The sequence below is a fragment of the Podarcis liolepis genome (genome assembly GCF_965112155.1).
Source record: "Podarcis liolepis genome assembly, chromosome: 2".
Lineage (NCBI taxonomy): Eukaryota > Metazoa > Chordata > Lepidosauria > Squamata > Lacertidae > Podarcis > Podarcis liolepis.
The window spans coordinates 77657967-77682580 of record NC_139555.1 but is presented as its reverse complement, the minus strand read 5'-3'; the positions used below and the strand labels follow the sequence as shown (position 1 = coordinate 77682580).

Below are 24614 nucleotides of genomic sequence, written 5' to 3'. Positions count from 1 at the left end.
TTTGCTTCAGGATGAGAACAGAAATCGCACAGCAGAGGAGGAGCAGCAGCAGCAGCAGCAGCAGCAGCAGCAGCAGCGGGAGGCCCCATTAGCTAAAGTGGTGCTTCAGGTTAAAAACAGACCTCCAGAATGAATTAAGTTCTTAACCCGAGGTACCACTGTATATAGAATTTAACCAGAAGATGTCAAGAGTTAAATTCCATCAAGAAACAGAAAACTTGGTCAGTGACAAGAAAATATTTAAGGTGGCATTCCAAACTCAAGGTACCACACTGGAGCCTAGTAACTATCCCCTTAACTTCTGAAGTTGGGGTTTCTTGAATAAAGATTTTGTTGCTGATCCCATATATACTTGCCTACACATTGAGAAGATTGTTCTTCACGTAACAAGGTCATATATACGACAAAACCAGCACTTTGAATTGTGTATGAGTGTCTTTCAACAATACACACCAGAATTTGGTTGTCACATTCTTACCTAGAGGTAGCTTATAAATTCCTTTCATGGGTTGCATACACAACATAAAATACATGGTGGCAGTCTTCCATGGACAATACCAAGGCATGGGGTGAAATGCATGTCCTCCCACTAAATCTGCCCAGAAAGGTCTCCTAATCCTGCGTGGGAGACTGTAGCGGAAGGGGAAGCCAACAAGGGGGAATATAGCTTCCAAAACTTAAGAACGTAAGAGATTTACTGAATCAGACCAAACCTGTCCAGCAGTCTGCATTTTACAGTGGCCAACCAGATGCCTCTGAAAATCTCAGGGGCAGGACATGAAGGCAAAAGCCCTTTCCTACTGTTGCTCTCCAGCAACTCCCTGAACCTGGAGGTAGCAGATACCCATCAGAATTAGTAGCCATGGATTAGGGTGGTCAGGTGTCCCCATATTACACCAGAAAGCCTGCTCCAGTATGTCCTGTCCTTTGCTAGTATTGAAAGGGGCCAGTGGGAGGTAGTCTTGTTTGTCTGTCTCTAATTGCTTTACAAGCCTGCTCACAGACCAGGAAGATTTCTGGGGCAAAGGGAGGGGCAACACCACAGCGGGGTCTCCTCATGCTCCCTCACTAATTTCCCAAGTCAAGAGCAAAACAGAATCTGCTCCTCCTCACCTGAGCAGCTGTAGATTTGGATAGGAGAAAGGCAGGCATGAGGGAGGGACTATTTGGACTGGAAGATAAGTGAGCAATGCCGAACTGCACTTTGCCTAGTGCCTTTGCTATTTTGCTTGAATTTCCTAAACTCCATTGAAGTTTGAAGCAGCAGCAAGATGCCTGAAAGGTAGGCAAGACAGGTTTTTTCTCACAACAAGAGCTAGGTTCTGGGGTTTTTGGGGAGCGGGGAGAGGCAGTGTTACAAACTGGGATAGAAAAGCTGGGAGCCAAATGGCTTACTGGACCTGGGTTGTGGGTGCCAAACAGAATGTCTAGTTGTTATGTGGGGGGTGTCAGCAACACTTTTTACTAATTATTTTGATAAGCCTGAATTAATACGCAATTCACATAAGTGACACATTGTTAATATCACATTTTTAGCAGAAATTGATAATACATGTTTAATTTGGTGTTTACAATAAAAATACTGGTACCAAACTTCAGTTTTCAAAACACTACTCTTTACTGTTAAACTCCTTAACATATTGCCTACCCTTAACATATACTTTGAGGCTTCAAAGCACATACATTTCAGTAATCCTTGCATGTCAGCCATGCACAAAAAATAGCACCCAGACTTTTTGAGGCGCTCGCAAATGGAGAATCTTTAGGTGCAAAATGCGCCTGGTGCCCTGCTAATTTTGAACCCTTGGGAGAGGATGCTGATGTCTATTCTTCTGATTTTTTTTTATGATGCAAATCAGTGCTCCATTCCTACTACTTGTGATCTAACACAGCAGTATTGTCATCTGTGCAAAACTTCCCAGAGGTAGCTGACTTTACTTCCTTTGCTAACTGAAAAGCTTGGTGCTGATGTTTGTGTAAATTCTGTCAATACCAAATATTAGATCTCTCAGTGGAGCAGCAACTCTGTTAATTTTTTATTTTTTACTCTATTGGCATATTAAGACGACCAATTATATGACCTTCTATATGCTTGATAAATAATAATGCTTTCTACCAATTTACCACAGAATAGATTGTAATCTCCTGGATTCTTCTCCCCACCAATCCACTTTTTAAAATTTGATGTTACACTGTTTGCTTCCCACAGTCCCTCTTCATCCATTAAAAGCTAAAGCAGCACTGTATGAAGTTCCCATGCAGGCGGTACTTAAACAAATCCCTGAACTGCACTCACTAAATTTACTTCAGCTTGATACAAAGAAAGGTCCTTACCACATCCCCGTAAAGTGAAAACAATGCCAGTTACTAACCTTATTCCATAGCAGTTCCAAAGCTCTCCCCATATTAGGATTTCAGAAAAGCTGTCTTGCACCTCACTTTTATAAGAATTTTAGAACACTGTTTTATACATGCATTTCCAACAAATAAAATACCCAAAGGTTGAACTACAGGCAATTCCTGTTTTAGGAGCGACCAATATGTGCACAATCGTACACACGCGCAGAGCCCCGAACCTGGAAGTGACCTAGAAACATCAAAGACGTAACTGAAACATCACTAAAAGGGTGGAATGGGGGTAGGAGTGGAACAGGGTGTTTGCAGGTGTTTTCAATGGGTTTCTGATATCACGCAAGTGCACAATGACCTGGAATGCAAAGGGATGACACTGTTGCAGAGACATTTGGTGTCAGACGCACAGAATTTGCACCTAATTTGTACAGCATCTGATTTTCATTAGAAACTAGAATTGTTTGACACAATAATTAATCCAGTGCAGTAAGATCTCATCTTCACTGTAAAGCAAGTTGTTAATCTTACTTTCCCTCTTCTCTAACAATAAAAAGAAATTTAGCTAGGACCATATTTACATGCTTCCATTTCATTTACCATGATTTAAAGTTATAAACCTGTGACGTCTCTCCAGAAATACCAAATTAAGTCAAATCATAAACTGTAATTGAGAAGAATTTGATGATCACAGCTTAGAGGATACAATAATTCCTGAGAGAAACACCATGTAAAAGAACAGATGAACTGGCAGCTACTGTTACTATTCGGCCAAATAAAGTTTTGCCAACAAGTTAATACCCTTACATTTCCACTTTTTTGTATTTTTCTATGAGCAGAAATATAAAGGTAAAGGTACCCCTGACGGTTAAGTCCAGTCGTGGACGACTCTGGGGTTGCGGTGCTCATCTCGCTTTATTGGCCGACGGAGCCGGTGTACAGCTTCTGGGTCATGTGGCCAGCATGACTAAGCCGCTTCTGGCAAAACCAGAGCAGAGCAAGGAAACGCCATTTACCTTCCCGCCAGAGCGGCACCTAGTTATCTACTTGCACTTTGACATGCTTTTGAACTGCTAGGATGGCAGGAATATACAGAAATATACTTGCTATGTAATACATTAATATGGATTCAACCTTCTGTTTAAGTAAGTGTTCAAAGGAACTTATACTGACCAAAACTTAAAATTCCCTTCTGGTCATATACAAGTTTAATAATAATTAGAGCAGCTAATTTGAGACTGAAGATGTCGATAATTTGAGACTGAAGATGAGAGAATTAGAGCAGAATTCACTGGGTTATCTTGAAGACGAATAGTGTAGTAACACTTTTGACATATTAAAGCATTTTTTTTGGTAAAGGGCTTTTTTGTTTCTTTCACAATCTGAATTGCCAACATTCCTTCACCCAGAAGCAAGAGCTTTCATGAACATGACATCAGAGCATCACAGTGAATGAGGGAAGGGAGATGGGGCAGGATTACTGCAACACAGTAAATTGCTGCAATTAGCATGTTTTCTAAAAGGTCAGGGATATTAACATTAGTATACAGCATGATGCAAAGCCGGTAAGCCTTTGGGCTTACCTTCGAAAAGAATAGCTGACAAATTATTACATTTCATAGGATCAGGAAACACGAGTGCCCTTCAATGTTTTTTTTAAGCCACCAAATGTGTAGAAAACGACAACAAAAATGATCAAGGAACTGGAAGTAAGAAAAGGCTGCTGGATCAGGCCTCTGGCCCATTTAGTTCATCATCCTGTGCTCACAGTGGCCAGTCAGCTGCCTATGAGAGCCTGAAAGCAGGACTGGAGTGTAGCAACACTCCCCACCTGTGTTTCCCAGCATCTGCCATAGAGGGGCATGCTACCTCTGAGAGGAAGGAGAACATAGCCCAATTTTCCACGAATCTGTCTAATCCCCTTTTTAAAGTGGCCATTCCTTTATCTTTTGGGAGTGAATTCCATGGTTTAGCTATGCACTTTGTGAGGCGAATACCATACTTTTCTGTACAAAAGATGTATAAAATGTATAAGATGCCCCCTATTTTGGGGGACTCAAATTTCAGGAAATGGGGGGGGAGATGGCACAGAGTTGTTGAGCTCTTATGGTGGAGGATTGACCAGAGTTGTGGAGCTTTTTGTGGGGGGGATTACCCAGGGTTGTTGAGTTTTTTTTAGGGGGTGTTGCCGATAATCACTCTCCCGCACACGTAGCGAAATCTGCGTCTTGTCTGTCCCCTCACCAGCAGAAGCTGCCAATCACCCGCCCAAATGCCGCAGTGTCAGCAAATCAACACCACCCATTGATGCAGCAACCAGTAACACGCACAATAGCTGCTAACAGCGATGGCAGCAACCAATCAAATGCACTACCCATGTATAAGACAACCCCCATTGTTTAGCATGATTTTTAAAGAAATAAACCTAGTCTGATACACAGAAAAGTACGGTACTTTATTTTATCTGTTGTGAATCCTCCAGCATCCAGCTTCAGGGGATGGCCAAAAGTTCAAGTGCTATGTATGAGAGAGGCCGATCTTTCTCCACACCCCTTGCATAATTTTATACCTCGCCTTTCTTTCCGGCTTTCCACAGCCAGAAATAGCTCCACAGGACTATTTCGGCTCCTAAAACCTTGGAGAGGTAGCTGTCATTGCAATGCAGTTCTCTTTCCAACTGTCAAGAGACAGGGGCCAGGAGAGAGGTGGGTCAGAAAGTAAAAAGTGAAGTTGACATAAACGTCTCCCAGGTGCCTAAAGGGTGCTCTCTCCCCTTCTCCCTCCCCTCTCTAGAGGGCACCAAATTTTACCAGATTTATTTTAGAAGTAAAAACAGTATCTTAAAGATGATTTTCTTCCATCTCTTGGCTCAGTGTTAGGAAGCATCCAGTGAGTTGTTAACGATACACAAACAAGGTTCAGCGAAATCAGTAAAATCAGAATAGCTGAGGTATTCGTTAAAAAAAAAAAAGCACAGTAAATAAGCACAGTAAATGAACTACTGCAGTGCCTTATCAATTTTCGAAGCCAAATATTGAGACCTAAAATCAAACATCATCAAAATAAGAAAAAAAAGGAGCTGAAAGACAACTTTGGCATCTCCAGTCACTAGAAAGCAGTGGTGGGAAATCTGTGATATGTGGGTCTAATTCAACCCACCAAGCCCCTCCATGAAGCCATTTCTAGCAAACTTCATCCAGCCACCAGCCACATGACATCTTCTGAATCATTTGTTAAGCATTTTGTTCTGCCTCGCCACTTTCCACACTTTTCCTAGGAGTAGACATATTTTACACACAATTTCCCCCCTAAAACTAAACATGAAATAGAAATATAAAATATATTGATTTTGTAAATATAATGCATAATATTTACATCTGTAAGTATTTAATGTTAATGTAAAATATGTACAACTCCCCCCCCCCAAAAAAAATTGCCTCTTGCCATGCCCCTGGAAAGTTGGCAAGGTTTAATTCCTCAGGCTGGAAGTGGTTTCCCACCCCTGTTTTAAAGCCATTGACCAAAAAAAAAAAAAAGAGAGAGAGAGAGAGAGAGAGAGAGAGAGAGAGAGAGAGAAGGCAATTATATAAGGAACTCCGGAAGATGTAATAATAGGATTTCTACAGCTTCTTTTGAATCCATAAAGCTGCCAGTTAGTTACGGAATAAGTCAATGCAAATAAAAATCTTTATAGGCTTTCTCTAAGTCTTACACAATGACATTTCAAAATAGTCTTCTTATGCATGCTCTCACAAGTTTTTGTGCTTCTCTTTTTGCAGGAAGGAGAGAGGCAGATGGATGGCAGATCTAAAACAACCTTTCCATAGTAAACTACGGTGAGTGTTGATGAAAGAATTTAAGGCAAAAAAAATCTTTTAGAGTGCCATCTAAACTATGGTCCCAATCCAAAAACTTGTAAGGACAGCTGCAGAAGCCTGAATGGCCAGGGGCAGCAGAGGCTCCAGAAAAGGTGAAGTAGACTGCTGGGGGGGGGGTGGAGGGGAGAGGAAGGGAAGCTCCATCTCACATTTAATCTTTAGTATGGTGTATGATACAATACAAACAGAAACAAGTTTATATCCACATTCAGACATGCTCGGCTAACAGACTGTCAGGCTATTTTTAGGGTTTGCATTTGCTCACTCTTGGCCCCTTGGTACCACCTAGAGCCAAGGGGTCCCCTTTCATCTGCTCCCAGTGCTAACAATTTGAAACTATTCAGAGCATTGGCCCACACTAGAGAGGAGATGGAACCGAGTTCTCTCCAATGGCTGTGCAGAAAGTAAATGCAGGGGGCTTTCTCCCTTTGCAACAGGTTGTTGTGGCAACAATGCAGTCCTACACCTACACACACACACACACACACACACACACACACCTGTCACTGGATGTCTGAATTCCCTGCCAAGAAAAGGCAGGAGTGACTTGATTTCCCTCAGATTCAGTAGCTGCACTTGTATTGCCATGTTTGATTCTTTCAATAAAGCAAGGCAAGGCAACCTGCCCCCTCCCCCAAAACAGAAACCTAACATGCATCACAGCTCTGTCCAATAAGATACTGCATAAATGTGAGAGCTAAACTACAGTGGCTGCTATTGGGGGTTAAACAGAGTGGCTGCTATTGGGAGATAAACAGAGGTGCGCATGGACACCAACAGCAATAATGATAATTGTATTATTTATACCCCCCCATCTGGCTGGGTTTCCCCAGACACTCTGGGCGGCTTACAGTACAGTGGTACCTCGGGTTACAGGCGCTTCAGGTTACAGACTCCGCTAACCCAGAAATAGTACCTCAGGTTAAGAACTTTGCATCAGGATGAGAACAGAAATCATGCTCTGGCATTGCGGCGGCAGCGGGAGGCCTCATTAGCTAAAGTAGTACCTCAGGTTAAGAACAGTTTCAGGTTAAGAACTGACTTCCAGAACGAATTAAGTTCTTAACCCGAGGTACCACTGTACATATAAAAACATAGTAAAATGTCAAACATTTAAAACTTCCTGATACAGGACTGCCTTCAGGTGTCTTCTAGAAGATGTGTAGTTCTTTATCTCCTTGAAATCTGATGGGAGGGTGTTCCATAGGGAGGTTGCCACTGCCAAGAAGGTCTTCTGCCTCTTTCCCTGTAACCTCATTTCTCGCAGTGAGGGAACTTCCATAAGGCCCTCAGAAGAGGACCTCAGTGTCTAGGCTGAACGATGGGGGCAGAGATGCTCCTTCAGGTATACTGAGCCGAGGCATGAAATGAGCAAAACAGCAGTGACCCTTTACAAGTATTACAAGCCAGGAGAGATAACTCACTGCAGGAAAATCATTCCATGCTGTTATCATGCTTCTGTCTCTCCATGTCTCTCTATTAAAACACAGGCCACATTTAAACATTCTCCACCGACTGAGACTCATTTAATTTCTCATGTGACTTGTGCGTTTTGCACTGCTGCTTGGCTCTGCTCCATTTGGCTTCCAAACTAAACACTGTCTGCCATGGTTCTGGGCTGGCACTCTCTCCCTGTCTTTTCAGTTCCCAACAGTGGTTTCTACAGTCTCATTTTATTTCAAGTTCAATAGTCTTCCAGAAGAATTGCTCAACTTAGCTTTGCTAACCACAAACAAACTACATGGGCTGTCCCCAAAGGCTCAGCATAAACTGAATAGGCTAACTTCTCCCAACCCAATAATTTTAGAACCAGGAATAAAAGTGTCGCCTCTCTGAAATACTGGAACCTATTGAAAGCTGTTTAGCTCTCAGGACAGGTTTTTCCTGCTGAAACCGAAATGAGAATATTTATATATTCTACTTTAGATGCCCAATGCATCTTCAGACCAAACTACATATTATGAGAAACCTGTGGCTTCTATCAGCAGCTCAGAGTTTCCTTGCTTCTGCCCACTTTATTGGTTATAGCTTGCAAGGGGCAGGGAAACTCTAAGCCCGATGGTGATGTGTGATGCATTTTATTTGATTAAAGGCAGGCACATGTTGCTTGTGTAACCTGTAGTCTGGGTCTTATACCATCACTTTGAGAATTTGTTTCATAGTGGCCAAACAGGGATTTTTATTCTTTTCTTTTCTTTTTTTGGTGTTCACATATTACATTACAATACAGATGTACCAAAACCAACACCATTTCCTCCCCATCCCCCCATACATTTACATTTACATTTCCTCAATCCATCATATTATTCTTTTGTCCTTCCTCCCACTTCCCTCCGCCCCCACTCAATTTCCTCCACATTTTACAATTTACAATAATCTTTGCATTTTTATTATTTTCATCGGGGTTTTTTTAAATAGAGTTATAAGCTTGGTGGATCAGGGGATTGCTGTGGATGCAGTGAATCTTGATTACAGTAAGGCTTTTGAAAAGGTACCCCATGAGCTTCTTGCAGAGAGGCTGGTAAAATGTGGGCTTGACGAGCTAACTGTTAGGTGGATTTATAACCAGTTGACTGACCGAAACCAAACAATGTTCACTAATGGTTCCTTACTATCCTGGTAAAAAGGGACAAGGGGAGTGCCTCAGGGTTCTGTCATGGGGCCCGTTGTTGTTCAACATCTTTATAAACAACTGGGATGAAGGACTTTGACGAAGGATGAAGTTGCTCTGGAGGACTGGGAAACCTTCTGAACCTCATGGCACCGGGTGTGTGCGTGCAGAAATGTGTGAAAATTACCTCTCCCCCTTTCTTCCAGCAAGAATGTCTCCTGGATCAAACTGTCTTGCACAAATGAATGGAAGGAGCCTTTGAATTAATGGCAGGACATGTTTAGACCCAGTCCCATGTGTACAAAATTTGCAGATGGCAATTGTGAGGTATGGCCCAAAGTGCATCTACAAAACGTAACCACCCTCCCATTGTTTACTCTAACATGAACTCCTAAAGGAACTTCTGTACAGATTGGGGTCGTAAGTATACAAACAAAGATGTCAGCTATTAACAGGGCAGTCTTTACCCGGGTGCAAGAGGTGCGGGGCATATGGGTGCTGAATTCTGGGGGGCGCCAAATGTATACGTACTGTATATCATTCTCATTCTCTCTCTCTCTCTATCGGCAGCAGTGAAAAGCAATGGAGCAAAAGTACCCGTTCCCCTCCTCCGTGGTGCTTGGGCCAGCTGAGAGGGGCCAGCTGAGCCGTTTCTGTGAGGTGGTGCTGAGGCAAAAGCTGGCGCCCGGGCTGCCTCCTCCCTGCCCTGTTCCTGCCGTGCGAGGATGGCAGTGGCGAGGCCCATCCGCCTCAGGCTGCCATGGCTGCGCCTGCCGAGCCCAACTACTTGGGATGGGACTTCAGCACCCAGCAGGTACCTGTGGCAAAAAAGGACGTGGTGGCCTCTCCCTCCACTCTCCCTCACTTTGTGTCCCTTCTGTGGGGAAGGGTCCGCGCCCACACGGCTGTTCGCATCATTGTTACAGGTGAGTGATCCCCCCTCACAAAAAAGCTAAAATAAAGTTAATTTGGGGGCAGCTAAACTAAATTTGGGGGCACTGGGCGGATATTTGCACCCCAGCGCCACATGTGCTAAAGACGGCCCTGACTATTAAAATACAATACTCTTAAAAAGTCATCTTAGTGGAAAAGTCCTGAAACATGCAGCATTAAGAGATTGCATTTACACAGAATACAGTGACTTCATTAGTATTCAAATACTCAACAGTTTACTAGATGCAGACTTGTCTCAGGAAATTTATAGCACCTTCGGGTAAAGCAACAACACTATGTGTTTATTGAAATCTACATCTGGAAGTAATTTGTACAACTGCAACCAAATTTTCCTCTTCCAACTCCAAAGACCTACAGGGGCCTATATACCAGGCAAGTGATTGTCTGTATGTGGACACAGCATGCTATTATTTATGTTTTTAAATATAGCAAAAGGTTTATCTGCATGTAGTTTTGTCTTATTCATCACATGAGAATGACCAGTGTTAGAAACTGAGATATGAAAGCTAGGAGCTAAATGGCACATTAAACCTAGGTTATGGGCACTGCAATGGAATGTCTAGGCACGCTTTTTTATAAGAATACAAAAGCAGAAAATGAATGAACTGCATCTAAAATCTTATATTCATTTTTCACATGGTCTAGTCCTCATCTGAAGACTGCAAAAAACAAAGCCATGCTTCCCCTGCCTGCCCCCCTAATATTCTTATGAGGGTCCCTTCTGCAGTCCTCAGAGAGTGGCTAGAAAGAAGTGGGAAAGGCAGAAAAAGATCCTCCTTTCATTCAAGCAGTGGCAATTTTAATCTAAAATCTTAGGTGCACTGATGCTTCCAGAGCTCAGAAACTGTTTGCATTAATGAAATTCCCTGTCGCAAAACGTGCCTAGAACAATGGGAGTTTCAAATGCTAAGAATGGCAGAAAGTGTCTCAAGCAGCCTATCTATTCTTCATTGCCCTAGAACATACTGAAAGAAGTAGAATACAATTTGCATGGAAAAGCTCAAACTTTTCATCAGGAAAAATATTTTAAGTAAACTATCTATTTGGCAACCAATCCGAAAGGAATTTTAAAAGTCCAGCTGTAATAGTGCGTGTATAAGACCTAATAAAAATTTAAAGAAGAATAAAATTTAAACTATCTTGCTACCTAAGCAATAGCTGCAGTCTATCCCAAAGGCTAAAAATTGGTGGATATTCTGAAACACAAAACTACTCAAAAGATTTAAAAATTTTGCTTGCAGGCAAATAAAAATGCCTAATTTACATAGCTTTAAAATCAGTGCTCCCTAAAACATGTCAAACAGTTAAAAATGTATGAGCCACAATATGGTTGATGCAAATATTATGATGACCAGAAAAGCATAAAGAAAGTAATCTAAGTTTTTCAGAACATTTTACAGCAACTAGAGAACTATACAGTCGTACCCTGGTTTTCGAACAGCCTAGTTCTTGAACGTTTTGGCTCGCAAACGCCACAAACCCGGAAGTAACTGTTCCGGTTTGCGAACTATTTTTTTGGAAGCCGAACATCTGATGGGGCCTCCACGGCTTCCTGCAGCCAATCAGAAGCCGCGCTTTGGTTTTCGAAACGGACTTCCGGAACAGATTCCATTCAACTTCCAAGGTACGCCTGTATTCTCCTTTGTCCCACATTTCTGATCCCCAATGGCTGATGCTTCCAAAAGCTTTTAGACTACAGCACCTGTCTAATCATCTCAGTACTCACAACTTACGCAGGACACACAAGTTCATCTGCCTTTTTCTCTAGCACTCTTAGACCTCTTTCTGGGTGGCTTATGCTAACACCAAGCCTGCCTCCCTTCTCCACTAGCAGCCTATCTTTAGAGACCGGCAGTAAGAATGCTCTCCATTTCATGCAATATCTGCATGCCCTACCCGGGTCCAACGCTATCCAGACCGAATGACTCCTTCTACACAATTTTACCGAATGTACCTTCTGCACAATTTTTCAGGCAAACAAGTAGGTGACCAAGGAAGTAGGGATTCGTCAAGTCGTGTCAGGCTATGCCAACAAGAGTAAAACTGGTTCTGAAAATACTGGGCATATGCTTGAATGCCAGGAACCGCCAGGCACATGCATATAGTGCTTCACATTTTAATCTAAAACGAGTCTCTCTCTGTCTTCTTTAAAACAGGACAGCAGCTAGCAGTTGTCTCCCATGGGAGTGAGAAGCTATGGGGGTAGAGTATGAAGCTGGGCTCCGTCATGTTGATTCTTACAGGCAAGCTGACACTGGCTCGACGAGCTCATGTACTTTTGTAAGGTGCCTGGCAGGGACTGGCAGGGCTCTGAAGAGTATGGGGCAGAGGCAGGGAGAAGAGCCGGGGCAGCCCAAGAAAGAGGAGGGTGCACAGGATGGGGTGGAAGAAGAAGGGGCTGTTCTGGCAACAGATGGGTCACTAGACTCCCCACCTTCCTCTGCCCCGCTGTCTCCTAGGACCAGGAGGAGCTTGAAGAGGGAAGAACAGCAACAACCTGTCTTGAGAGGACATATAAGCTGGCAGAGGCTCACTGTTGCTGCAACTGCTCCACAGGGTGCAGATCTGAGGGACAGCTGCCCAGTGGCTAGAAGTGTGTGTTCATGAGCATCTGAAGCACCTTGGGATTTGCTTTAAGTGCTTCTTCCGTCAATAAAGACATGACTCTCAGATGTGTGTCTGCCTTAGCTGGGGTGGGCCAGGACAGTGGAACATGGAGCTGGCAGTGTAAAAGTTCAGTTCAAACAGGCACTCAAACCATTTGCAAAAGCTAGAAACCACCCATTATTGATCAGCTTTTATAATTTTATAGTACTTTATTACTCTTTTCAATGTACGTGGAAGCTTGCATAGAATCATAATGTAAGAAGCAGGTACTGTTTCCTGCAACATAATAAAATACTCCCGGTAAAACTACATTCCATCTTTAAAAGACGTTTTATTTTTACCGTTATAAAACGTGAAGGGGTAAGAACACTATTGCTTCATGCTTCTTGTAGCATCATCTCTATAATTTTCCAATTCAGTTCTACCATCACAAGCCATAGTTACATTATCTGAAATGTGATTGTTAAAGCTTATGTTTCATTATGCTTGCAAGAGAATTTTTTTCTGACCAATTACCCCCTTGTGATTAGTTAGCTGTTTTATATCTTAGACGTGGGGTTATATGTCTAGGATACAAGTGACCTAGGAGGAAGGGAGGAAATACAATTAACAGCACTGCATGGTGGTTTGAGACTGTACAAAGGGTTTTAGATTCTCCATATCCATTGTTTGTTTATTCCAGAAGGGCTAATTTCCTGGGAATGAACCCACAACATACATAATGCCTGCAGGGGTTTTAAAATAACTTTTGAACTACACACCATATGAAGCTAGCATTCTTCGGACTTACAGGCTTCTTGTGTATAAAAATTAAATCCAAAGCCCCAGAATTATCTTTGTTTCAAGTACAATAGGAGGACAATAGGAAACTTTTGTACCTTGCTTGATAAGGAATTGTTTAGTGTGTTTTCTGAATTGATTGCAGAATCAAGAAAATGTAAGATAATAAGAGACTAAAACAGTCTTTATTCAGAGTCAATAAGAGGTGGCAGTGATTGGTACAAATATTTAGTACAGTGGTACCTTGGGTTACATACACTTCAGGTTACATACACTTCAGGTTACAGACTCAGCTAACCCAGATACACTTCAGGTTACAGACTCCGCTAACCCAGATACACTTCAGGTTACAGACTCCGCTAACCCAGATACCTCAGGTTAAGAACTTTGCTTCAGGATGAGAACAGAAATTGTGCAGTGGGAGGCCCCATTAGCTAAAGTGGTGCTTCAGGTTAAGAACAGTTTCAGGTTAAGAACGGACCTCCGGAACAAATTAAGTACTTAACCCGAGGTACCACTGTATACGGGTAAAACTTAAGAACGAGATAAATATGGATACCCATGTCTCAAAATGACAGCACTCACAGTATGTAGCCCAGCCTGGCAAAGCTATGATTGAGTCACTCTGCTTTTAAAACCATGAGTGGGTTGAGCTGGTCAACAACGTAAATAGAAACAGCATTAAACAAGCACTTTGTAGGATAGGAAAGTACGGTTGGAGAGTTGAAGGTGGCTTGGATGATAAATCAGTACTCATGGTCTGTTCACATCTCTGTTTCGCTGGTTTCAAAATAGATTAAAAAAGCCTGCAACTCTTATCTGGAGAGGTGACAGTGGGACAAAAAGAGAATGGGCCCCATGAGAACAGATGTCTCCCTCTAGATTATTTCAGCTTTCATAAAAATTACTGGCTGCCTCCATTTCAAACAGAGATTTTCCAGAGGAAAGAATCAACAGTGCAAAATGTGAGCCCCAAGAGACAAAATACTGGTCTCAGCGAAGCAAAAGTCTGGCTCCTATTGCAGAGAAAAGTGTAGTAGGAGGGCATTATGTAGAGGTCTGTCCCGAAGGAAAGAATGGCAGGCTAAGGGGCTCCACATTTTGAAACTGTTAAACCGGGATTTGGGTACGCAGCTCTGGGTTTTAGAAATGTGGGCAGGTCCTCGCATACAGATTAGTCACTTTTTCATAACTGCAATCCACTTTCATGGAGCCAAGAAACAGAAAGAGGTTAAAACCATATCCCTGTAGGGTGCTTCACAACAAAGGAGCAAAATTGCAAGGAATTTACAGCTCTTTAAAAGCGCCATTTATTACTCCTTCACTTTTTATATGCAAGACTGGAAAGCAGTATGCCACAACTGGCAACCGCTCGCAGCATATAGCAGGTATAATAATTACACAATATATATGAGGTGAGCTGTCCACAGACATAATAGTTTTGTGTTCTGAAAGGTGCATGAAAACTCAGAACTTTGCTAGTATGAAGAGCCTGAATTCTTCAAGGGCATTTTTAAATGCAGATTTCCTAAGATTCCTTCTCTTAACATGCTTAATTTTTAAAGCCTACTTTATATTATATATTATTATTATTATTATTATTATTATTATTATTATTATTATTATTACCAACTATCAAGCATCACCCAAAGCAAATCACATGTCATCAAGTGACCAAATCTTTTTCGTTGAAAATAATAAAAAAAGTTGCTGGGGGAACCCAATCAGATGGGCGGCATATAAATATTTTATTCTTGTTGCTGTTGTTACAGTTATGAAAGGTCGAGACTGTATTGGTATTTGAGAGTTTGTCCTAGGAAAATGGCTCAGTTGAAATGCTAGTATATGTTCTCCTATACTGTACTTTTTATAAGGGTATATCACAATTTCTCTCCCCAGTACTTTATTTACATTTTGGGAACTCAGCTGAATTTTATGTTTCAGTTTTAATGGCTGATTCCAACCCAAAGATTCCAAAAGAACCAGCCACATTACTTTTGGTAGCAATCAAACCTAGAACACAATTGTTAAAGGGAACATCAGAGTTCTGAATCAAAACTGTCAGTATTTAAATTATTGTTGATAGTGGATTTTGTTGTGTGTTTTTTTGTTATTATTTTATTTATTTATTTTAAAATGCACAATCTGTGGGCAGGCATGTTGTGGTTGACTTGATAACCCAGCTCTCTATCTGACGTTTATGGTCTCTAGACCAAATTAACTAAACTAAGCTAAACTATTCCTACTACTGCAAAAACAACGTAACCTTTAAAAATGGAAACCTAAATTTCAGAGAGGAGGCTATGTCTGATATAGTTGAAAGACGGGCGGGTAGGGATTTGTTGTGGTCCTTTTAAAAAAAGCCATGATTGACAAATTGCAGATGTGATATTTATTTTTCACATATTTTCAATTAACATTCCTTACTTGCTTTAAAAAGTCTTAACGCAGATTGCACATTAGAGGTTTCTCTGCACTGAAAATACACATAAGACGACAGACTAAGCTAGAACACTTTTCCCCAACTGACATGCTAATTTTCCATGTATACGAAGGCCTCTTAAAAAAGTAGAGACACCTGAACATGTGGACCAAATACATTTTAATCACACACTGACGAGGCAATAGAGGATGGGGGCGGGGAGGCAAAGCCAACTGTTTAAATAACAGTGTTGTAGAGGGAAGAAATATTATTCAAAAGAATAAACAACATACCAAAGTGACAGAAATAAGGAAGGGCACAAAAAAGCATCTCTCAATATTTTCGGCCCTACAGCAAGTTGTTTCTGTGATTTATTAGCAATACAATAACAATAATTTATTATTTATACCCTGCCCATCTGGCTGGGTTTCCCCAGCCACTCTGTTACAAATGCAACATATGGTGTATGTGCAAAAATAGAAAAATGCACTTTGCTCCATATATGATCAATGCAATGATGAGACAGCAAGATGGTAGACCAGAATCTCACCAATGAAATGGGGGCATATATTTTTTGTTATGTTAGTTATTATATATTTTGTGTTTTTATACTGTAAATTGCCCTGCAATCTTCAGATGAAGGGTAGTATATAAATTTAATGAATAGTAGTAGTAGTAGTAGTAGTAGTAGTAGTAGTAGTAGTAATACAATGTTATAGTATTACTATTACATTTGTTATAGTATTTGTTATACAGTGGTACCTTGGGTTAACTACTTAATTTGTTCCGGAGGTCCGTTCTTAACTTACAGCACCACTTTAGCTAATGGGGCCTCCAGCTGCCGCCGCGCCACCGGAGCACAATTCCTGTTTTCATCCTGAAGCAAAGTTCTTAACCCGAGGTACCACTGTTAGCGGAGTTAGCGGAGTCTGTAACCTGAAGCATATGTAACCCGAGGTACCACTGTACTAGTTGTTATACTATTACACTGTTATATAATATTTCTGTTACATAAAATGTTACAGTATTACTAGTATTATAGTACATACAACATTGGCTTTGAGGTATTCCTACTAAACAGATGTATGGCATTTTGACTCTGACTCTACAGCCTAAGTACTAGAATACTTTACCTTTCTATATAGTTCTAGTCAAGTTTTTAGTAAGAATTTGATCACAAAGGGTTGGGTCCAAAGATCCCTCTGGGTAAGTGGAGAGTTATGGGCATTGTTGAAAATGTGAATTAATTCACTGTGTTCTGAAATATTGCAATAAATGCTGCTGGCCTTTCTGCCAAGTTGAAGCCTACAAACAATATAATTCCTTCCAAGACACTTCTGAGTTTTCTCTCTTAATATTGTATAATAAATGAAGCTCTCTACTACAGATTGAATACAAAATATTTTCAAGCATAAAATGACAGACACCATGCATGGGGAAAGGAGGTGCCCGTTTCCTCCTATGCTACCTGCCCACCCCAAAAGCATTTCAGATGATTGGGAGACTCTGTGTAACAGTACACAACAAGACAGCAACTTGGGGAGAAAATCTGAGCACAAAAATGCCTTCCACTCATGTACTCTGAATCCATTCCATAGCCTGCAACAGATCGTTCATTTACTGATGAGTGAAACAATACTGGAGGCAGAGACAACTCAGAACTATTGCAAGTATACTGGAGGAAAAGAAAGTGTTTCTAAGCTTTACGTTGGCAAAAAGGCCAGCGGCATTTATTGTAATATTTCAGAAGGCAATGAGTCAATTAATATTTTCAACACCCTCTGCCTCTGAAAACAAATTAAAAGTTCTGAATGAAGAGGTGAAAAGATATGAAAACCAGGAACAGAGTGTGGGATGCAAAGACCTCTCAAATATATTTATGTTCAAAACCCAGTGCAAGTTATTACTTATACAGTGGTATCCAATTAAGTCATGCTCAGAGTAGACTTAATCGATTGATTACAATGGGTCAGTATGACTAGGAATTGGTTATGACCCTTAATCTTTGGGTGCTGTGTATGTTCTAAAGATTAAATAAGCTATTAAAGTTCCAAAATTACATGAAGACTTTTAATTGAGGGAAGGGGAAGAACCTGCCTTCATTTTTTCCTGTGCCAAAAAGCTGAGACTCAGAACACATTAGCTATTGGTGTTGTCTTTTCCTTCCATCCTTCAGTAATTGCTCTGCTACAAACAGTGATCTGTTAAAAGCTTCAACGGATACAGTAAGCTTATCTATCTTTGCTGTTACTGCCAATTATTTCCAGTGTCTAGAACCATCTCTTACTGGTGACTAAAAATCTCTTGGGCAAAATAATCACAGTCAAGAAACTGGCACAATTGTTCATTTAACAGGGTAGAAGCTACAAACAGCATTATTCGTGATGGCAAGAGCTTCGCACTTGATCTAAAATGAAAACAATATTCGATATGAACAGAGTGGACAAGGAACAAGGAGACAGGATGCTGCTCTAAAGTGAACCAAACACTCTAGAAGAGCAGAGTAGTCAAGTAAATTCACCAAGTTAATGCCATGTGCAGCTGATTTCAGAGCATTACATACCTTCTGTCTGTGCAGTCCTTCAGTACAACCAATTTTCCCCCCAAAAACCCCTCAGAATTTCACTTGCATTCATGTAATTTGATAAGAAATACAAAGGCTGGTACCAGAAGATTTATCATACCAATTGCAAGACAAGCATAAAGAAAGATGTTAAGAACCACCCTGCAGAATCAGACCAAAGGCCTATCCAGCCCAGCATTCTGTTCCCCCAAAGGCCAACCAGATGTCTACGGAATGCCCACAGGCAGGAGATGAGGGCAACTGCCCCCTCTTGCTATTAAAATTATATATGGCACCTTTGCCACAGACATTCTGATCTGATTATCACTTCTGAGGAAACTACAATCCTATTAAATTGGATGAAAATGAACTGCAGCTCTACTGCAGGATGTATCATGATCAAATTTCAAAAGAATTCAGGTGAGGGTGGTAGGTGACTACATTAGCAGGATTGTCTTATAGGAAAGTGCAATGAAAATTCAAAATGAAACTCAATGGCAAAGAGATGCAATATACCACATATAGATTATATGGGCACGGAAACACATTCTCTGCTGCACACACCACACCTTGCAAAATAGACGTTTTACTAGAAGGAAAATACAAGAAACTTTCTGATCACTTTTCCAGAAACAGTTTCCAAGCAGCTTACTCTCAATTACTGTTTCAAACAGTTTAAATTAATTAATCCATTTCAGAGAGTTTGCAAGTTTTCTTGTTTTGTTCTTTAGTTTACTAAGAACAGGCGGTTGGAGGGAAGGCCAAGGAAGAGGATACTATAATAATCTAAATAAGATACCTTTAGAAGAAAGATGAGGGTTTTAGCACAGAGGAAATACAGTCATTTTGGAGGAAGAAATGGAGGGATGCAGAGGTAGAAAGGAGGACAGAATAAAGCCAAAGGCTTATACATTAATGAGTACTGATTTATATATGATATTTATTATTACACACACACACACTCCCTGCAACACTTTTAATATGTAAAGAATTTTAAGAGTCTGTTTCAAAAGTCAGACTGTATGATTCGCACAATGTGAATCTAGATTGTCTTAACCCATCTCAGCATCCTAACTAGAGACTATTAATATGCTTTCTCTCTGAACTAGCTATAAACCCTAGGTATATATGGAGACAGACCAGCCACATCAGCTAAGGATTGGGAGCAAGCAGAAGTTCCCCAAGTGAACAGCCTTCAATGCAAACAAGGCCACTTGAGATGAAGTGGGAGTTGACCTCAACAGCTATTGCATTATAAAGCCATGAGGAAGATACAATGAAATTCCCTAGCTTTTTTTTGGTAATGACTTCCTGCCGGATTAAAACCAGATGTGAGAGTAAGACATATTTACTGGCATTTTTAGGATACCTTGTCATTTCTAAACCCCTAATATAAACTTTTGGGGTTGTGGCCTTCCATTTGTACAAGTTCTGCTTGCACAGCAGAACTTCCTCTCCCTCTTCTTTCTTTACACGCTCTCCAAATCTGTCCCCTCAATCCCCTGAAAGATGATGTGGGGGGCAGGGGAGAGCAGGTGGAGAGCTTCCATTCAAGGAGCATAAGTCCTTGCATGAATGGCTTATGTTAGCAACAACCCTTGCTTGTTTCACTCGATGAATAAACTGCCATTTCAAGTTTTTGCATGCAGCCTAATCAAAAGTTATGCAAATATGTAATGGTGACCCAGAGCTCCTCTGTTAGTAGGCAGGCTATTGTTTTTCACTTTAATTGCTGGAGTAGCTCAGCATGAATAAGGGGAATGCTTTGCAGAGTGGGCTAAAAAAATTGAGCAGGCAGCAACCTTGTAAATCAGAGGCATGCCTAGTTTACAATAAGTTGCTTGATCATGGTGTATCTGTAATGTTGAATCTACACAGTGAATTCTACATCTGTGATTCAGATATTTCTTTGTCTATTTCCTTTGCTGTCCCCCCCTTTTTTTTTTACTAGCCATTTCCAAAGAAGGCGGGCTGGAGGGCCATTTCACTGGCTCTGCTAGGAAGACCAGCTCCATCAGGCTGGTCCCCCCACTGATTTTTCACCTAACAGCAGCCATTCCATCAGGCTAGAATAAAGAGAGATGGAAGCAGGGTTATTTCATTGGCTCTGCTGAGAGAACAGCTGTTTCTAGCAGAGTGCTACCCTTGTCCTTTTACTGTTTATTAATTTTAATTATTCTTAAATTTGCAACCCAGCTTTCTCTAAGGTGGGGTACATGGTTCCCCCTCCACATTTAATCCTCACAACAACCCTGTGGGGTATGTTTCTCCTGTCACATTCTCTCAGCCCCAGGTCAACCAGTGAGCTTTGTGGTCAAGTGGGCTATAAACCTAGGTCTCCCAGACCCTAGTCCAACACTCTAACCACTACATCACACTGGCTGGTTGTAGTAGCAATGCCTCCAGACACATCTAAAGAAACTAACTGGCTGATATTTGACCCATCTCTTTTCTCAGGGGAAATAATACTTCTTCCACAGCACATTTTGAAGCTAAATAGACAAAGTAGTTCTTGAGTCATGCAACAGTGGAAAAAGTTGTGGTTATCCATATTTTGAGGAGATAAATTGCACTCTAATAACTGTTCTCTGGTCATAACTTCAAACCAATTTCCTGTTACAAAAAATGTCAGACTTCAACATTAATCCACAGTTGAAAAGAGCTTTATAAAATATGCCAAAAAACTGAAGTTTATAAAGGTCAACAGCAAAGTCAAATGTGACATCTAATAATAAAACTGCAGCAACTACACCAGGCCAGTGTTGCCACCTGGCATTCTTAGGCAGCTGCCATGGGCCTAGCACCCAGGTAGGACTCAATGCTGATACTTGCCCTGATTCCCTTCTTCATTTTTAACCTCGCTTGATATTCCAAGCAAAGCCAGACAAAAGATTTGTCAGCTTCACCATCCCATTTCCAATACTGGGCCAACCACATGTTTCTGGGAAACTTGCATCCAGGTGATGAAAGAAACAACTTTCCTCCATTGTATTTTCCTTACAATTGTAAAGGAACTCTTGTTGTGGAACAGCAACTGCTACTTAAGTCTCACGGTTGGTGTACGCACACAAACAGACCAGCATAAGAGTTTTTGAGTAATAGGTGTATGTATGTGAGCATATGTGTATTTGTATGCATTTTATTCACAAAAGCTGCTCCTATAACAACCGATCGACTTTAAAGAAGCTTACCTCAGCAGCTTGGGTCTCCTGATGCAACAGAGTCAGACCTGTGAGATCTTCTAAGAAGGAATGTGAGGAATTAAAAACCTTTGCTAAGAAATTAAAGCCTTCTCTTTCATATTGCTCAAGGACCTGCAAAACAAAAGACAAGAGGGAAGGGTGTTACTCCTTTTTGTTGCTGTTCCAGAACCAAATCCCAAAACAAACTTAAACAGAACAGAGCAGATCAAAACAAAACAAAACAAAACAAACCACGTGGCTGTTAACAAAAGGTGGACAAAATAATAAACAAACATATAAATCACAGCCTCCTAGTTTAATCTTCTATACTGTACAATATAGATTTACTTTTGCCTATGCCAAAAGTGAACAATAAAATTAATTTAACACTACCTAAATACATATTGCAATACTCGGCTTTTCAAGGATAGACACCTCGCAAATGAATAATGACGATATTCACAGCCACTTGTGAAACTCAGCAGTCTCCCTTGCAACCAGTGCAATTTATATACAGCTGCAGTGCAAACATTATCTCAGTTAATTTCTGAATGAAGGAAGCCCAGAGAACAGCTCACATACAGGATATTTTACTTAAAAAGGCAATGAAATTTAGGCTTCAATACATGAAATTCAATCCTATTTAAGTATGAGTCTTCAAACAGTCATATACCTCCTGTTGCTTGCTCATCTCTTCAGAAGTATCCAGCTAGGCCTTACATTGCTAAAGGAGGAAACTCAGAGGAATCTCTCTCAGCTGCAACCATTCATTTGCAAATCTGCAGCCAGTGTTGATTGTTTTTAGCTGACAGCATTATACAGCTAATTACACAAGGAGTCCAGGATTCTGAATCAAACTGAATGTCAGGTTTCCATCTTGCAGCACAGCTACCTAGTCAAATTGGTATTCCAGGTAACGTGCATGGGGAGGCAGAAAAATGCAGTATAATTCCCAAAGAAATAGCATCAAGTTTTTGTGCTGCGTATAAAAGCAGACACTATTATCAGAGGTTTTCTTTGAAAGCGAGCGGGGAGGCAAATCAGTATTGACTTAAGGAAGTGTTGCTGTTATCCTGTCCAGCGCTGAAGCTAAGCAGGTCTGCCTTTCTAATGTGCCGGGGGGGGGGGGACACGCTTGGGAACCATATGTAAGCTGCTCTCAGCATCATAAATAAATGGCCCAAAATTTGAATAAATTGTGAACAGTTCAAGTACCACCACTATAACCTAACGTTAATTTAAAATATAATTTATCCTACCTTCGGTCATAGAAGGTGGAGTTGATTTGATCATTTCATCAGTACAAGTGTTTCTGATTGCCAGATGGAGCGATCTCCCTTGTTTCCCCTCTGTGCACTGCTGTAAAGGTTCTCTTGAACCTCCAGAGCAGATATGGGGGTGGGGGTGGGGAAAGCCCCATTGTGCTGGCTTCTGCTAGCGCACAGGGTTAGTTAAATCTGGCCCAGGGCCTCCGAGGTGACTTACAAAAGTAATCAGATGGGCACTAGGGGATTTGATCCGGGAACAAATTCCTTAAATACAGTGCCACCACAGAGAAGGCCCTATCCTTTGTAGTCACCCAGAGCAGCACCAACAGCTCGATACATGTTATTCAAAACATAGAAATAAGACTGCCCTTGTCTTGATTAGTTAGAAATGGATAAAACAGGAATAAATAACAAGCTCAGGCTGGATTTTTTTTTTGGGGGGGTGAGGGCAATATCAGGTGGAAAGAAGGATAGTATGAGGCCAGAAAAGCTCAGGAAAGGCGTCAATAAAACTTCATTGGGTGTTGAAAAAAGGCTTGAAGGAAAATTGGCTCTGTAAACTGAGTGAAAGAGCTAGGTATGAGGAAAAGACAGATGAATGGAGCAGAGAGTTAAGGCCCACAGGAGGTATAATGCTAAGGCACTGCTAAAGCAGGGACTTTGAAATATACAGAAGGATTAGGAAATATATATGCATAAAAGTTTTGTGGAGATGAATAGCAATGCTCAGCCTTCCTGGATGGCTTACAGGAGCTGCAACCTCTCCACACAACTGCAGTGCCTGGAGACATCTTAATTGTTGCTTGAATTCAAAGAATGGTGATGAGGATAAACCAGAACCTAAAGGTGCAAACACTGGAAGAGAAAAGGTAACAGGCTCCCACCCACTGGATTGTCTTAATGTTATGATGGTATGATGTGCACAAAGCAAATTAATTCTACTATCTTAGAGAGGTCGGTAGTTTCTAAAACTATCTTTCAGTATTCTAAGAAGTTATTTAACATCCTAACCAGATGTATCTATATAGATCATGCCCTACACAGAAGTCAATCTACAAACTCCAGAGCTGCCAGTTATCATCCTCTCGAAGATGTTGATGTTAATCTATTTTGTTGGAAGAACAACACAGAGCACATAAAAATTCAGGCCAGATTTTGGTTATCGATACGCAAGAATCAAAAGACAAGCCTGCTTTCAAAACACTAGCATCAATCAGAAACAAAAATACACACGGATAAAGAAAGCACAAAGCACAGGAACACAATTTTTAACAGATCGGACGCAAAGATCCAATGTGTGAGCAGAAGGGACTTCCATATTGCATTGTAGGCGGGAGGGCTAACTAGTTCCTCCCACATTATAGTCCTCCAAACCCATTGAAAAGCTGCTCCATAGGGCAAGGAACCCCCCAGAACAGAATGTGATGCAAGACACTGGACTATAGCATGTGGGTGGGAGCTGGTAAGAAAACACCTCACCTCGCCCCCTTGCATATGGAAGCACATTCTTCTTGCAGAGAGGATTTTAGCATATTAGCCAAGTGCAGGGAACAACAGCTTGGATATAAAGATGTTTCAGATATTCCAACTCAAGGAAAAGAAAGGGCAGGGAGGAATAATGACAAACTTGGAGTTTGTTATTTCCCCCCTTATGTTGAAGCAGCAATCCCTTAAAAGCTTAAATGATTATGCTCAGGAGATCTCTGGTTTTACTCTTGCCCTGTTATGCTTCTGGGTTTACCCCTGGAGAACTGAATTTCCATTCCTTGGATGGTGTTCCTTTCAGAGCCAGGGAACACTGGCATCTAGCCATACATCTATTCCCTAAGTTTCAAACTGCAGTCTTGAACATGGTTTTAACCTTTCCAGCTCTTTCCTGCTCTCTGGGCCTAGTATTCAGCCTTCATCGGCTGAATTGTGCACATAAGCTGCCCTGCTTTATTTCACATATGCATCTCTACATCTCCCTTCACCCTGCTGCCTTCGCTTTCTCTCTCTGA

General features: G+C 41.2%; 1 protein-coding gene and 1 long non-coding RNA gene across 5 annotated transcripts in view; one reads left to right on the top strand and one right to left on the bottom strand.

Annotated features, from left to right (window-relative positions):
- LOC310700119 overlaps positions 1-19890 on the top strand; it is a 44522-nt gene extending 24632 nt beyond the window's left edge. The window contains exons 4-5 of the long non-coding RNA XR_014522432.1: positions 6129-6185; positions 19274-19890. This is a non-coding gene — a long non-coding RNA (uncharacterized lncRNA). The remainder of the gene's footprint in view (positions 1-6128; positions 6186-19273) is intronic.
- The window catches only part of ATG7 (autophagy related 7), a 153544-nt gene that overhangs the window by 89087 nt on the left and 39843 nt on the right, over positions 1-24614 (bottom strand). For all 4 annotated transcript variants that reach the window (XM_083488937.1, XM_083488936.1, XM_083488935.1 and 1 more), the window contains exon 17: positions 21356-21478. In XM_083488937.1, the coding sequence (XP_083345063.1) occupies positions 21356-21478 (123 nt within the window). The remainder of the gene's footprint in view (positions 1-21355; positions 21479-24614) is intronic.